Source organism: Athene cunicularia (genome assembly GCF_003259725.1).
Source record: "Athene cunicularia isolate RWA chromosome 5 unlocalized genomic scaffold, athCun1 chr5_part1, whole genome shotgun sequence".
NCBI classification, from domain to species: Eukaryota; Metazoa; Chordata; class Aves; order Strigiformes; family Strigidae; genus Athene; species Athene cunicularia.
Window position 1 is genome coordinate 25,540,247 of NW_020799101.1, and position 15,867 is coordinate 25,556,113.

Consider the following 15,867-nt stretch of genomic DNA (forward strand, 5'->3'; position numbering starts at 1 on the left):
GAATCAAAGTGGGTGTTCTGCTAATCAAGGGTGCCAGTTAAACTCAAGAGACCAGAGTGAAAAGGGTAGGCTTATTTTACCGTTAATAATTAAAGGATGTAACCAAGTGATACAGAAAATAAGCAATAAGAAAAATACAGAATAGTACACTTAATTATAGAAAATAAGAACAAGCAAGGTAATGCACCTAACCATTACTACACGATGGGGAGAATAGTGATTAAGAAAGATCCCTCACCACCTGCACACGTTACCAACACCCAGACCCGCAGTCGCTGGGGAGCCCCGGTTGCAGCGAGGATTTGGAGAGCCTGTCCCGGCAAGTGGGAAGTCCTACGTGATGTGTCCACCTGTAGGTGAGGCTTCCAAAGTCAGCAGCAAGAGAGTCCAGCCTTATATACCAAAAATCAGCACGTCAGAATGACTTGCACCTTTCTTTGAGCAGAAACATCTGGTTTCATCCTCCTGTTGGATTCCACCCAAAGCCTGGCCAGGGCTCGGGGGGAGAACCAAGGGAGTTTCTATCAAGGCCAAACACTTGGGTTCTCAGCCTTCAACAAGGTTAAACAAGGGAAGGTGGATACACATTCTCATGACATTTCATCCTCACTACTGACTACATTTTGCCTAAGCTACATCTTTCACTAGTGAGCATAGATATTTTGTTAACGACCAGATACTAATTAATAAACACTAATGGTAATACAGATTTTGCTAATTAGCAGATATTAATAATGGATAATGTTTGGTTGTGAGGTTCATTTAGAGGTCAACTTTGTTTCAGGGCCTATTATTCAGGCAGGCCCTAGCACTGCAGTGGCTTAGCAGCTCCATGTGGCTTCCAGCAAAGGGATGAGAAGGTCTAAAAGAGCTCTGCCATCTCCTGCTTTTGGGTAGGAAGGACATTGCTGAACAAATCCCCCACCGATTCCCCACAGCAACCCATCTTTCCAACACACACTTTAATTAGCTGTCATATCTTTTTAAAGAGAAAGACAGGAAAAGTCCAGAGTGACGTGCTTCATGGCATTAGAGTTCATAGTCATCTGGGTGGTAAAGCTCACTCATGAGGCGGTAGATGTAGGAAGGCGCGTTACCCCCGATGTTGGAAATGAAGAGAGTAATGAGCTCTGGAGGGACGTAGTCAAACACTGGGCAATGAACGTTGATCTTTGCCAGGATCTCCCCTGTAAAGTGAATAGCAGCAATATTAGACAAGGCAACTCAAAGTACATATAGTCTTCTGCACATCTTCCCAAGCCCCTGAAGAAACTGGCAATACACATGCCACCCTGAAGTCAGTAGTGGAACATCCTGAATACTTTGCAAATTACTTGCTGATGTCATTGAATTACAGGTATACAGCAATCTTGGATGAATGGCAGCACTCTTCTGGTAGTTTTTACTGAAAAAAAAAACCCAGATCCCCCCAGTACAGATTTACTGATTGCCAGAAAACCTGCCAGCATGTAATTATAATACAAGAATCCTGGAGCTGCCAAAGTTATTATTTAAAGAAAAGCTCAGAAGGCCAAAACAAAAAACCTGTTCTCTTCATTTCAAAAGTCTTTGTCATATAGAAATGAGGCTTTCAAAGAGACTTCGCTACCTGAAAGGGGGCTTGGGAGCTGATGCCTTTCTAAAGATGGTGCTTGTGTGGGAAACCCATTGCAGAGATACTGCATTTCAACAAGCAGATCACATAACGCAGTTTCAAGAAGTTAACATGAGTTGTAGGAAGGAAAGGGAGCTGCCCTCGCCTGTCAGGCATCTGCTCTGTCCCACAGGAAACTGCCACCTGCCTGGCACCATTATCACAATCCTACAATAAAACACTGACTATTTCAGAGTAGAAGCAAAAGTGCAAAGATGGTGTTCAAAGGAAATCCTTTCTCGGTACATTCTGTAATACGTTACATATAAAATAGGATGTTTCACAGCACTTCTTTCTGTTTAAGAAAACAGGATAGTATTTTCTGTATTGGTTACAGGACAGTCTTGTGTTTAAATTTTGTGAACTATTTAAAAAAAATATATTATAGCCTGAATGAACTTGACCAGCCTGTATAAAGAAGAACCAGTACCTTCTGTGAATGGCAGCACTTCCTGTGGTGACACAAACTTGTGGAATGAATCTTCCTCATTGGGGAACTGAATGAGAAAGAGTACAGGAGCGTCAGAAAAAAAGAGATTGCCTCGTTATCCCAGTGAAAACAGATCCTGGGTGCTGTAAGGAACTAAAGCAGAGGAAGACGACTTGCTGCATGACAGTACATTTGTTTAATAGTGCTTGTGCCTAGAACCTCTGCAACATCTACAGGTGACAGGTTTTCTTCTCAGAGCTTTTAGAGCCACCTATGTCCTGGCTGTCCTTTTGCAAAGCCTAGAGAACTGGAGCAAAGAAGTGACTTCCTCAGTCTGCAACTCCATTTGACAATACTGAAAAAGTACTGAGTGTAAGAAACAGTTTAGCGTATCTCCATCTACTTCTTCTGTCAGTACACAGGGTCTTGCAACACTAAAGATTAAGTTGAAATCTGCTGTGGCTGAAGAAAAATCAGTATGGTGATGTCAGTCTCTAGTAGGCAATTGTCTACATCCTTATGCCCAGTGCACTGCTTACTCAGCACACGTGGCAGAGGAGGGTGCTTCAAGGAGACCCTGAGGCCTGCCATCGGTGCACGGATCTCCTATCTGAAGTAACAGCGCTAGATGGGGGAGATGGCTCATTTACCAACCTCACCCTGGGCAAGGGGGTGCTCTCCACCCCAAGCTTAAAGTCACCCCCCATCTATATGTAGGGCAGGTGCAGTCCTGAAGCACTGCTGTACTTACCTGCGGTGAAAGCTTGAACATGGGGGCACAGACAATGAGCGGGGTGGAGTGGTGTTTAGCTGCCAGTGCCAGAGTGTGAGTCCCACTCACAGCAATCAGGGCGCCATTGGCCAGGATTGTCTTGGTACCAATGATGACCTTAAAAGGCAAATCAGCATTAGATGGCATGTCCCACAGCAAACTGGGGAAGGAACACTTCCTGGTTCGGACCCTGCCAGATGAGCTGGAGGAGTTTGTCAGAGCAAGGCTCGAGTTATAGGGCAGCTGGATGCCTGATCTGTTTCATCTGGCATTGGTTCTGCACTGAGATGTTCCTCTCTAACAAGAGCATGACTCCAGCATGGCAAGGCCAGCACAGAGAACTTCAGAGGACAAATGTATATTCTGCTGGAGGGAACACCAAACAGAAACTGGGCTGTGTTCCCTGTTGTTCTACGAGCCTGCAAAGTAAGCTTTGTACAAGTAACTACACTGCTGGCTGCAACAATTCCCTTGCTGTAAAAAGGGAATAATGTAAAGCAGCTTAAAATACATAGGTAAAAAGTGGTGTGGCTGGATTTTTTTTTTTTCTCTTAGTTTGGGGTGCCAAGTCGTCATCTCTACATAAGTACATAACAGGTCTGTTTGAAGACACACCTTGACGATTCCCTTCACCACCCATCTTGTGTTCCACACAAGGGTTGTTTCTCCCCTTTGGAAATGCTGGGTTTTTTTCCATCATCTTTAAAAATCATGAAGTTAATCACATGAGGCTTTGCTGTATTGGTTTTTTGTAACTGTTCTGCCTGTTAGCCACTAAGGCAGGAAAAAACCTATCACCGTGCAGTTAGTCACTGTATTGCAGAACCTTGGGGTTCCACACTGAATCTTCACCCTAGATGTAAATAGGGACTATTACAATTTTGAGTCTTCAGTGAAGAAACGCATCCATCACTGCCCAGACCTGCAGCTGGTTTAGGAGGCCTAAGCTCCAAATTGCCATGAACTCCCTCCTACAGCAGAGCCCTCCTTACCTTGTTGACTCGAGACATGACAGCAAAAATAGCTGCATCACTCATGACAGTAGTTTCAATGTTCTCTTTAGATAGTCGGACAGCCATTTCATGACCCTAAAAAGAGGAAGAATCCAATTGGTCCCCTGGGACACACATCCTGCAATGCATCTGTAGAGATATTAGCACTCAATTTTTGTCTGAACCACAAAAATACCAAATGATGGAGCACAAATACAGCCCTCTGACTGAAGGACGTCAGGTAGGATAATGAGCTGTCTTCAGTCTCTGCACTGCAGAGGAATTTCCAGTATGTTCAGCTTGCCGCCAGAGACGAGAGTTTGGTAAGAACACGCGGGATGGTGCGGCGCCTGGAGAAGGCAGCCAGCCCCGGCCTCACCTGGCAGAACGGTGCACACTCCGCCACGATGACCTGGAACTTCCGCTTGCGGGCAGCTTCCTTCAGGAAGGCCTCAACGGTGCGCGAGTAGCCAATGGTCATGATCACCTCATTGGAGTGGATGTGCTCCAGCGCCTGCATGGCAATGTTATCAGTGGTGCCCTCTGTAACAGAAGGAAGCCATGGGTGGAAAAGCTGCCAGACAAAGCAACATTGGTGCTGCTAGGGCTGTCCTCCAGCAAGATCGTTTTTTACTAAAGCAATGCTATGAGCACTGGTAAGGCAGGAGCAGCTTTTCTCCCCATTCTTACCAGTGGAGAGGGACCAAGAAGCTGGCCCTGTGCTCCCCAGCTATTCGTAGGCATAGCTGTATTGAAAATTCCATCATGAGAGGAGTGGATTGTGTCAGCACTACTCCAGATGACCATCATGCCCAAACAACAACTAGTGACAGAAATTCAATGGTTTCACAGTTCAGCAGCACTTAGAACCACGTGGAAAGGAGAAGCAGGGCAACCTGGGCCTCAGAAGAAGAGTCAGGTGCCTGATCTGTCACAAGACTGCAGAAAAAGGAACATGTATCACAGCGCTTTGTGACAAGGGGCAGGTTATATGTGCATAGGGATTAAGTCCAACCGTGGCACATTTTTGATACTCTTCTCCAGAGGACTCGGCTCAAGACTTTCCAGAAGACTAAGATAGCCCCCTCATTCCACCCAGCTCCCTGTAAGCCAAAGAGGACTTACTGGGAGCAGCAGAACTTCAGTTCCTTAGTTCCTTCAGATTAAGCCTCCCAGATCCCTGTTTTCTTTCACATCCCTAAGAGGAAAAGGAAGCATCTGTCCCATCCCATAAGCAGCTGCACTCATGGGGCAGTTCAGACCCATCCATACCTAACTCTATTAGCAGCTCGTTAATAGCTTCAATAACGTTTGCTCTGAGGGGAGGATAAGGAGTGCTGAAATCCTCGCTCAGTCCTCCAGAAGTCAGGAGTTTGTGCAGGGATTCTTGCTGGTCGCTCTCCTCGCTGCGCCCATGAAGCCTGCAGAGAGAAGCAGCCCTTCAGCCTTAGGAGAGAGTGCAGGGGCACAGCCAGGCTGAGTACCATCCCCACAGCACACCTGCATGAGAACAGAGAGGAAGGAAAACCACACGCAGGAGGCATACCACACCACAGAGCTTCCCTAGTTGTCTGTCAGAAAGACACTCGAAGCTCTGCTGGGAACTGCCTTCCTAAATTGTGTGCTAATGCTGCAGCCCACAGATGAGAGGCAGGCTCAAGGCTACTGCTCCAGTAGGACGGTCCCTCCTGGGAACACAAGGAGAGAACAGCCCGAGGTCAGGGCACAGACTGTTTTCACGCACCCACAACACATACGTCATGTAGAGTTTCACTAGAGGAAATGTCATCAGCTATCTGAAAATGACAGGTTTCATTTGATGTTACACTTGCTGAATCCTTCTAGAGGAGAGGTAAAAAGGGGGTGATGGAAACTAAAGGGGTCTCAGAGAGGCAGCAGAACACACTGTGTGGGAAGGCTGCTCAAGGCTCTTAGGAGGGATACAGGCAGCAAGAGAGGGGCACTTCACCTGCCATACTCTTCCCGAATGACCTTCAGCACTCGCCGCACCATGTTGCCCACAGTTGTCTCAGATGGCTGGGCTGCTGTCATCCTCTGGCCCTCTGTCCGGATCAGATCCATGAGCTCCCCTGAAAGACAGGAGGGCCTTGGTTATTGCTGCCCAGAGCAAACCCATGCAAGCGTCAAAGCAACACGCCCACTCCACAGCAGCCCTACGGTCAGAGCCTGGCTCTGGCACTAATAACGCGACACTGAGGAAAAGTACTGAGATGTGAGCAGAAAGGCACTTGCGAAGCACTTTGGTCCACTGGGGTTTCTATAGTATGAATCACTTGGTCACAACACGGACTCAAAACTTACATAAGACCGTAAGCAGTGAGTTTAGTGAAAGAGGAAACCACCTGCTGCCGGAATGGTCAGCGCCGGGCCTGACACCGCTGACGCGGGTAACTCCTCACTCAATGACACCGATAAGCCCAGCAGGCTGCGAAGGGCTGCGGTGCGGCAGGAACCCAGGCCCGCCGGCAGCTGCTAGCGAGGCTCCCAGCTCCCCCGACGGTCTCCAGGCGCCCCCACCACTGCTCTCCCACAGCTCCCCCCCTTGCTCCTGTCTCTTATCACAGCGTCTGCGCTGCAGGGCAGGAGGGAGGGAGCCGGGTCTGTGCTAAGCAGCAGGGAGAGCCCATATGCAGGCATTTACTTTGGACGGTGCCGTGTTCTAGATGCAAAGAGCCAAAGCAAATGGGGTGGGAAAGGCACAATTCCTGGCAGTCCAATTGTTCTTGCTGGCAGAGCCAGAACCAGCCCTGGATAAGGCAGGAATGTAGCTCCTTTGTGTCTAGTTCCTGGATCAATGTGTCCAGGGAGCAGGCAGGAGCCACGGTGTAATTCTCATTGCGGCACTGCTTCATTCTGTGGCTCTGCTCGGTGTCCTATTGTTTTAGATTAGGAAACCAAAGCAAACTGGTTTTATGCTGGAAGCTTTCAGTGGGTGCTTCCTGCAGGGGCCTGTAGGGCCTTGGGTGCTAATCACATCTTTTTTGTGCTTGTCTGATTCTCTTAGGACTTGCACTACAGCCGGCTGCCGTTCAGGGACTGTTGGGTCCTTAGCAAGATACCAACAGTTTGTGCACTGGGTGTTGAGGATGTATCACAGGTGATTTCTCACCCAAAGTCTGGGCTGGGCTGAGAGTCCTTTGACCCCTCTCTTTACCTGCTGCTTTCCCAAGTGCCCCTGCATGCCTGGAAGCCAGAGCAATTCCCAGCCTTGGGAAGGAAGCTTGCTGCATCCCTCGAATACCTGGCAAAACGCCACACATCTGGGTTTGCCTGGATGTGCTTGGAGGGTGCTGCTGCCCGGTCTGGAAGTCAGAGTTTCCCTTCTCTGTGAGCTTTTCTCGTCCTTTTCCCCTGAAGAGAGTCACTAGAGGATAACAGGGTTTCCCCTGCTGTTGGCTTGGCTGCGCTGGTCCCTGCTGTGCTGACCAGGCACGTTCTTGTCCCCCACTGCCTTCTCTACCCCTTCTCCCTAGCTTGAGAGGTCTGTTTTCTTCCATTTAAAGAAATTTGAGGCAGGGCTATGCCAGGCCCATCCAGCTGCATGTTTGTGCAAGGTAACACAGTTCCCCCTTCTGCCCTTCCACACAGCTATGTTGTGGGCAAGGCAGGGGAGGGCTGCCAGTGCCCATCAGCTGCCTGCATCTGCTGCTAGCTGTGCCCATGCGTTGATGCGTGCTGGTGCTATGGTGTGCCCCCTGAGACCGCTCCCACGCGTGCACCCTGGGACAGGGACAGGCAGTGAATTGGCCAAAAAAAAAAATTACTTTGGAGCTTTCCTTTTTTTGTTTACTTATCTCACTAGTAAATAGAGCAGCTCTTGGAGATTAGGCAGGAGGGAGGAGAGGAAGGGAAACTGGACTCTGAGGTTATGACCTCCTTGTGGATGCTGGGATGTTTACATTCCCTGCTCCAGTCCCAGCAACTATTGCGGGACAGTTTCTTCTCAGTGCCTTGCCAGGCTGCAGAGGCTTTCCCTACTTGTGCTGTTCCTGCCCTGTTCCCCACAGCATTTTGTGCCCGGCACTGCTGTCACAGCCGGCCAAAGACAGCCAGCAGTCTGGTGTCCCTTGAGGGGCAGAGTCCTGTGCTTGCTCTCCTGCTTTGCATTTCATGAATGAAAGCCTCTGAATGGGGATTTCGGGAGCAACTAGCCCCATGCAGCTGACCTGAGCTAGAACCTGCGTCTCTCTGAAAGGCTGAAAGGGAAACCCCAGGCTCTGGCTGCTTGGAGGGACTGTGGCTATAAGACATCTGGTTGTCATTAGCCAGCAGCTGCCACCAGGACCCAGTGAGTTAGGCAAGGAGTGCCCAGAAAAACTGAAAAGGAGGGAGTGGGAAAGAGGACTGGCAGTGAGGGCAGTGCAGGGAGCGTGGGGCATGTGGGGAAAGCAGTTGGAAAGGAGCATGTTGGTGTCCTACTGTACTTGGCTAAAATCTCACTGCCTTGCTGACTGCAGTGGCAGAAGCAATGTGGTGAGGGGTGCGTGTGTGTGGGGGGCATCTCCGGGCAGCTGGAAGGACACTCACCTGGTGGTCCACAGCTGCCAGGTGTTTACAGAGCAGGACCTCGCTATCCTGCTGTGGTCACAGGCAGCTGCCTCCTGCACAGCAGACCCTCCTTCCCTTCCCCTTCCCTTCCTGGGTATCCAGGTCACCTGGGGCAGGGTTGGCTGCTGCAACTTCCCAGCTGGTGCGTGAGCAGGCGAGGAGGCTGACACAACTTCAGGCAGTGCTGCTGCTGTGGGCAAAAGAGCTGAGCAGGGTATGAGCTGGCTGGCCGAGCAAGGCAGCACGTATCCTGGGCCTGCAGAGGAGCTAAAATCTGGCTCATCTACTCAGAGAACTGCCAGCCTGCCCAGGACGGTGTCCTGCTCTGTGCCGTCAGGGCTGGCTGCTGGAGACACTGTTTCCCCTCCACACAGTGAATTCTGCATCCCTGGGGGCTGAATGTCATCCCTCAAGTGCTTGTGTGAGGAAGGAGAAGCCAGGACAGGCTGGGTAGAGCCTGGGAGCACTGGAACATCGTGTGCTGGGAGGCTGTTTGGATTAGAAACTCTCAGCGGATAAGTGGGCTGGATGAAATGCCAGGGAGGGGAATCAGAGTTTGCTGAACTCTGGTAATTGGACTCGTCTGCAACACCCGGGTGAGCAGAGTGAGCTGCTCATGCTCAGCACAGGCAAAGGGAAGGAGCCAGCAGGAACAGGGCAGGCTGTCAGCACAGAAGTCTGGATAGGAGATGTGGGAAAAAGCAGTGCAGGGTCATTGCTGAATGCCTGAGCCACTCACTGAGCACTAGTGTGCAAGAGTAGGGGGAACACAAAGCACAGTCTAAGGAGAGAGATGCACCAGAGGTATCTCTGGTGTGATGTGATGGCTTTTCAGAAAGTCCATACTCCAAGGCCTGAGACAAAAATGAAGGGGGCGACACAAGCCCAAAGCTCTTACAGCCACAGATGTGGAAGGAGGGCTGTAAGGGGGCAAGAGTGAATCTGCTGAAGGGTTAAGGGAGCCTAAACCAGTGTTTTCTGTATGCTACAGGGGAGAAAGTAGGTCACTTAGTAAGTGAAGGGGATGGAAATGATGGGCTGAATCGAGTGCTGAATGCATGTTTAAAACTTGAGTTTCCAGGGAAAGAAGACAAAAAACCTCAAACAAACAGCCGGTGATCAAAAGCAGGTACATGAATAGCTGGAAGGCTCAGCTCTGTGGGTCTGGAGGCGCACGCACACGTTGCCTGAGTCATCGGCAGTTTTAGCATGCTTGAAATTCATGGCTGACGCTGCAGGTACCAGGGCATGTGCTCTGCTGGTCTTCACTGATGACCCTGGTAACAACTGTCCCCTAAACTGATCATCTTCAGGAAAGTGTGGCTGCCATAACCGCCTGGGTGGCCAAGAGCAAATGCAGGGCTTGCTATGGGGAGTCACAGCATGAATTCAGTGTCTCAGGTTAGTGAAGGATTTGATGCAGCTCCTTGCTCAGCAGCCAGCATGTACGTGTGCTTGTCTCTGCCTGGAAAATGGCTGCTGGCTCATCCTCGCGTCAGCGCAGCACCTGCGGGCAGGCCGAGCCCATAGCCAGACCCTTGCAGTGCCAACGCAGTCCGTGATCCCTACGGGAAATGAGTAGGCGGTTCTGAATTCAGCCCAGGGACCGTCCCCTGCCAGCAAGCTTGCCATTGGCACCCCTTTCCTTTTTGGAGCCTTAAAAATAGAGACCAAGGCTGGGAAGCAGGAGGGTTTTTCTAGAGCTCGTTGTGGAAACAGGCCAGGCTGGAGTGCCCCTCGCCCTTCCTGGCCCCTGGGAGAGGCATGGGAAGCTGGTGTCCAAATGCCTCGCCTGGATGTGGAACCTCACTCGTTGGCTTGTTCATTTGTGGCGGTTCCCCAGGTCTCCTCTCGGGATGCAGGCAGCTGGAGGCAGCTGGTTCAAAGGCCAGGCTGGTCAGGAAGAGGTGAGGGAAGTGTGGGAAGTTGCTGCATGTCATGTAGGAAAACAAGCCCTAGCGAGGGATGAGGGACACGGTGCAGGGCTGGGTGGGAGGTGCCGGCCCCAGAATTGCTAATGGTGTGCTGGGCCTCCATACCCGGAAAAGGGGTTGGCTTTGCTTGTGCCACCAAAGTCATGAGCGGCTCAGAAAGCTTGGTGGCACCGTGCAGGTGTTGGCAGTGACTCTGTCCCTGCTCAGAGGGCATGCAGCAGGCTGGCTGGGTTGGGGAGGAGGTGATGCCGAGAGGCCTGTCACTCCAGGCTGGCTTCAGAGATACCCCTGAGCAAACCTGGCGCGGCTGCAGGAAGCCAGGCCCTTGGGGCAAGACAAAGCACGACCCGGACGCTTTGTGGTCATCAAGGGGTCCATGACACCAGCAGTCTGGGCTGCTTCCTGGTCACCAGCCAGCTCCCCGTGGTTCCTCTGCTCACACACTCCCAGCGCTGCAGCTGGCCCAGGGCTTGCTTTGCTCATTGTCTGCTGCGGGTGATGGCAGCTATTCAGCGACTGCCGGGTTTCAGGGAAAGGGAGAGATGAGCCACTCCTCCACCCACGTTCTGGGAAAGCCTCTGGGATGAAGCCCTGCCGCTGCACACGTTCACTCCTCAATGAGGAGAGCGTGCCACGGCGCCTGCATCTTCCCTCCACCTGCATCCCACATCCCCCCCTTAGCAGCAGGCGTGATGCCGGGGAACAGAGTTTGGAAGCAGCCCAGCCTGCTGCCCCGTCCCGCACAATAGCAGAGCCTGCTGCTCCCTGTCTTCTCGCCTGTTTGCCTTCCAGAGCCAGGCAGAGTCTCGCCATCACTATTATTTTGCTTTGTGTCAATATTATGACAGCTAAAAGCAGGATAACTGCATCCACATGATAAGCAGCCAGAAGCTCTGGGTTGGGTGTGGATCGGGTTTCAGTTTGGCAGGAGAGAAAAGTGCCTGGCAGCCCCTGCCCACCGGCTGGCTGGGCCAGTGAGAGCTGGGAGGCGAGGGGCAGCAGCAGAGCAGCAGGCGATCCATGCCCATGCGCCTCTCCTCTCTGTTCAATGCTCACTGCCCTTTTCCTAGGGAAGATGAAACATGATAGACGTGCAGAATATGGGTTCTCTGGTGAAAAAGTAACGTCCTTCTCTTCTCTGGGGAGAGGGGCTGCTCCGCTCCTGCTGGGAGAGTCCCGTCCCTCCTGGGGCTGCCATAGCCTGTCCCTCCCGTCCCATGTGGGCCTGGGGTGTTTCATCTCTGCTGGTGGTGGAGCGTCACGCACGCTGCTGCACCAGTCTGTCCTGGTCACAGCCTGTTTGGGCTTTCCCAAGCACAGTGCTCTGCAGCTGCCAGAGAGAAATTCCCACAGGCTTTCAGGGGTTTGGGGGCTCCTCTCCCACCCAGGGCTTCGGACGAGGAGCTCAGGCAGAGCAGAGTGAGCTGTGCTGTGGCTACTGCATCTCTGTTTCCTGCTCCAGACTCTCAGCACCTCTGCAAGGGGCTGTTGTTTTGGCACAGTAACTGCATGTCCTGCGGAGGCTGCTGACTAAATACTTACCTGTAGTCACCCACGTATGTTTGGGTCTGCAGCTCGGCTCTCCGGTGCCTCACCCTGCTCCAGGGCTGTGCTCTCCTGCAAACACCCACGGCCCGGCCAGTCCCCGCTGTGCAGGGCTGCCTGGCTGGTCAGCCGGCCACCAAGTGCCGTGCCTGGCTGTGTGTGCTCTCTGTCACCACCCCCCTGGGTACAGCTGACTGATGGCTGGGCTAGGAGATGGCTGTTCATCATTAACCCTCCCATCAGCTGCTGGAATCGCTTTGCCTCCTGCCTGCAGCTTTGCCCTGGTGAGGAGACTCTGTCCCTTGCCCTGGGCTCAGCCTCAGCATTAAACTAGGAAGACAAGACCTTAAGCTGAGCAGTGCCGGCTCTGCCATCCGCTGACCTGTTCCTGGAGCACTGCCTGGCCCAGAGCCATGGCTTTGTGGGGCTTGGGCTCTGGTGATGTCAGGGACCTCCTCCTTGGTGTTGTCATCTCTGGCCTCCATGGGGGATTTAAACTGTGACTGGGAGTAGCAGCCAGGGTTGCTGCAGGTTCCCTTGCCTGGGTTTCCTGCTTTGAGCACTCTTGGGTAGCCCTGGTGCCTGTCCAGTTCCCCTCCAAAATTTGTGTCTGACCCAGGCCAGCCTCAGTGACACCAACCCACAAGCAGCGCAGTATTGGGGGGCCAGACCCTGCTCTGCCCAGTCACGGGGCTGACCATCAGGTGCCCGTGGTTTCAGCCACGGGTCCCTGGGGAGGCCGAACTCCCCTCCTGAGGAACCAAAACAAACAGCAGAGTTCCTGCCACGTGTGGCCGGGGCTGACTAAGGCCGGACGCTTCCGCTTGCCGCGGGCAGCAGCAGCCGGGGCTGTGAGCCACCACCATCGGGGTGCACGGCACGGCCCATTTCCCCCTATTGTCAACCTCCCCCCCGGCAAACACATCCCCCTGTGCACCTGGGCTGGGAGGAGGCACTGACTCCACGGGAACCAGCCACCAGGAACAAGGGATGTGCTGCTTCAGGCATCTCTTGGAGCTGCTGCAGCACGGCTCTGGGGAGTCCTTCAGGGCGCCCAGGCAGGTTGTCTGCAGGTTGTTTCCTTGAGGAGCAATACTGACCATCCAGGAGCCACCGGTGCAGCCCTGCTTGCCTGCAAGGGCACTGGAGAGCGTTTCCTGGAAGAGATCAGCAGCAATCTCCCGGTGGAGAGGCCTGAGTTTCCCTGTGCGGAGAGGCTGGTGCTGGGGAAGCCCCTGCCAGACCATGCCCATCCCTGTTCCCACTCTGACATGCAGGTACATGCAGCTCCAACCAGCCAGTCTCCAGCCCTCTGCCTTTTGCCTTCCATCTCCACTGCAGAGACACAACCTGCAGAAGATTGAGCTGTTTTATCTCAGCATTATCTATGAACCAAGTCCTCTGCACTCACTGACAGGGGAGCTTAGGAGAGAGTCTAAAAGCCAGATCACAGGGCCAGGGAAAGCAACCGAGCAAAACACCGTGGGTGAAACTCGGGCATTTCTGAGACGCAGGGTGGGCACAAGGAGCCCAGTACCTTATGTTTTTGTGCTGCTTTGTCCTTGGGAGTCCCATCACAGTGCAGGACGTAGGTAAGCTGCTGGGGGGACTCTTACCCACTGGGCAGGAGCAGCATCAGCGGCCCGAGGGGTGGCTGTGCCAGGCACTGGAGCACCGGGAGTTTGGCACTTCCCTTGGCAGAAGCCGCCAGCCCTGATTGAACTGACTCTGGTGTCCTAAATAGCAGCAGCACAAAAGTAATGCCCTGAGGATTTCAGGGGTGTTCTCCAAGGGCTTTGGGGGTAACACAAGGAGGTCCTGGCTAGTTGGCTTAAGAGCAATACAGGAATGAGGTTTTGTTGGGCTCTTTTCATCTGAGAGGCTGAAGGTGGGATTTTGAAGGGAAAAAATGCCCATGGTAGGATTTTGATGCTCAAATGGGATCATTTTATGGAAAAGGGGACATAGAGGGACCTTGGCTGTGGTGAACGGGGTGAGGTTTCATGGGGGAGAGCAGCTGCCTGTGCTGGGCTCCTTCAGTGCTCACCAGCAGCCTGGGCCCCTGCTCTTGCCCCTCACCCAGGAGTAAGTGAGGTGAGCCTGTTCCCTGGCAGGGCTGTGCTGTGATGTGCTTGCCACCAGGTGCCGGGGCTGGCCATCCCTGCTGGGCTGCCAGGGCTCACCCGCAATAGGGATGCTCCATCCTTCCCCACTTGCCTCCCCCCCAGCACTGCGAGCAGGGCAGGGAGGTGGCACAGGCAGGCAGTGGCATATTTGAAGCAATGCTCTCAGCCTGCAGCCACCACATGGTGCTCACCACGGGGTAGGCATCTGCCCTTTAAGGAAATGTTTCTATTTGCCTTATGTCCCTGGCCGGTCCCTTGAGCTTCCTCTGTCCCTTGTTCCCAAAGTGTGTAGCTCTGGTCCCCAGAGCCTGGTGGCAGGCAGTGTGAAGGACACACTGGTGCACTTATAGCATCAACCTCCAGCCCTGTCCTGCAGCTGAGGAAGGGTAGGCAGCCCCCAGGGAAGGGACGCAGCAGAGGGGAAAGCAAGTGGCCACAGCCACAGCCAGCTGGATGTTTCTCGCATTTGCAGGAGGGTGTTGCTGGCCACAGGTTACCAGTGTCCAAATATTATTTCTCTGCTCCTGTCTCTGCTCCGTGTTGCCTAGAAAGGGGATGCTCATCCCAGGAATGTAAACTCTGCCCAAGGCCTCTGAGGAAATAGCTTCAGACCAGGAACAGGATTGCACTCAGCAATTAAGGGCTGGTCTCCCCAGCCACACAGCTCCCTGGGGGAGAGCCCTTTGCTCCAGCGCCAGAAGCTGGCCTTGTGTCTGAGAGGTGGCCCCGAGGGACCTTCCTGCAAGGGCAGGCGTGAGGCCCCGTGTGGTCACGGTCTTTGCAATAACAGGATTCTGTCTGTCCAGTGAGTTGGCAGCAGCTGCTGCTCAGGGCGGCTTCTGGTCCAGACTCTTGGGTGGGAAGAAACACTCCCTTTGCCTCCCATCTCAAAACCATCCCTGGGGAGAGGGGGGTCCCTTTGCCCAGGAGGGTCTGTAGGGTGGCAGAGGGAAAGCACAGACATGCTCCAGCCATCGCAGTGAGTACGTTACCTGCTGCTTGCTGCCCAGCCAGGGGCGAGAGCATGAACAGGCACCAAACACCACCCCAGCAGTCCCCAGCAGCCCCTGTGCTGTGCTGCTGAGTGATGAACTGCAGTGCACCCGGCCCCCCACCCTGGCGGGGATGGGATTTCTGTGCTCTTATCTCTGCAGCATCTCCTTGCTAATTTGCCAGGCCTCACTCCAGCAGCTTTCTCACACACTCAGCAGTACCAATGCCTGGAAGCTCCAGCCAGAGCGCAGCTCCCGCTGATGCCTCAGCTGCTGCCACCTGCATGGCCCGGTGGGGCTGGGGACAGGCAGGCGGCTGGTGTGTCCTGCATCCCCTGGGGACAGACCCCACGGGGCTGGGGACAAGCCACTGGCGTCCTCATGCTGCAGGGCTGGACCTCACACAGAGGTGGGCAGGGAAGCCCTGGAGCAGGCACCCTGCTCTCCCGGGAGGACAGAAATGTGAATCCTGGCAGGGACACAGAGCCCGTTATTTCCCGGGGACCTGCAGCCCACAGGGGATCATGTTGCCTGCTGGCATCTCTTCCCTTCCCACCTCCCACAGCTCCAGCTTCCCTGGCCGCTGGGTCTTAAAAATAGAACAGAAAAGGCCGTGTAGCTCCTTTGGGTTTACCCTTGGCAGCAGGGTTTGGCCCTAGACCTGCTCCAGGGAATCACTGTGCCCCCTTCCCCCTCGGGCTGGAGGGACCCCTCATGGCAGACAGGACCGGGATTCTGTCCCTGGGCCTGAGGGGGCTGGAGACCCCCTGCCAGGGCTCGACGGCAGGGGCTGGCTGGGCAGGCACGGGGCAGCGGGGGGCCAGGGGGTGAGTGGACAGGTGTGGGGGGACGG

At 53.7% G+C, this 15,867-nt stretch overlaps 1 protein-coding gene across 2 annotated transcripts; it reads right to left on the reverse strand.

The window, feature by feature from the left end:
• Nucleotides 1–57: 57 nt before the first annotated feature.
• On the reverse strand, nt 58–5,957 carry EIF2B2 (eukaryotic translation initiation factor 2B subunit beta). Of its 2 annotated transcripts, XM_026849097.1 has the most exons (7): nt 5,818–5,957; nt 5,121–5,269; nt 4,228–4,391; nt 3,849–3,944; nt 2,836–2,973; nt 2,085–2,151; nt 58–1,187 (listed from the first exon to the last, which is right to left on the reverse strand). In XM_026849097.1, exons 1-7 carry the CDS (start codon nt 5,928–5,930, stop codon nt 1,030–1,032), a joined length of 885 nt encoding a protein of 294 aa, XP_026704898.1. In that variant the 5' UTR covers nt 5,931–5,957; the 3' UTR covers nt 58–1,029. The 2 variants fall into 2 exon arrangements, with proteins under 2 accessions (XP_026704898.1, XP_026704899.1); XM_026849098.1 differs by lacking the exon at nt 2,836–2,973.
• Nucleotides 5,958–15,867: the final 9,910 nt, after the last annotated feature.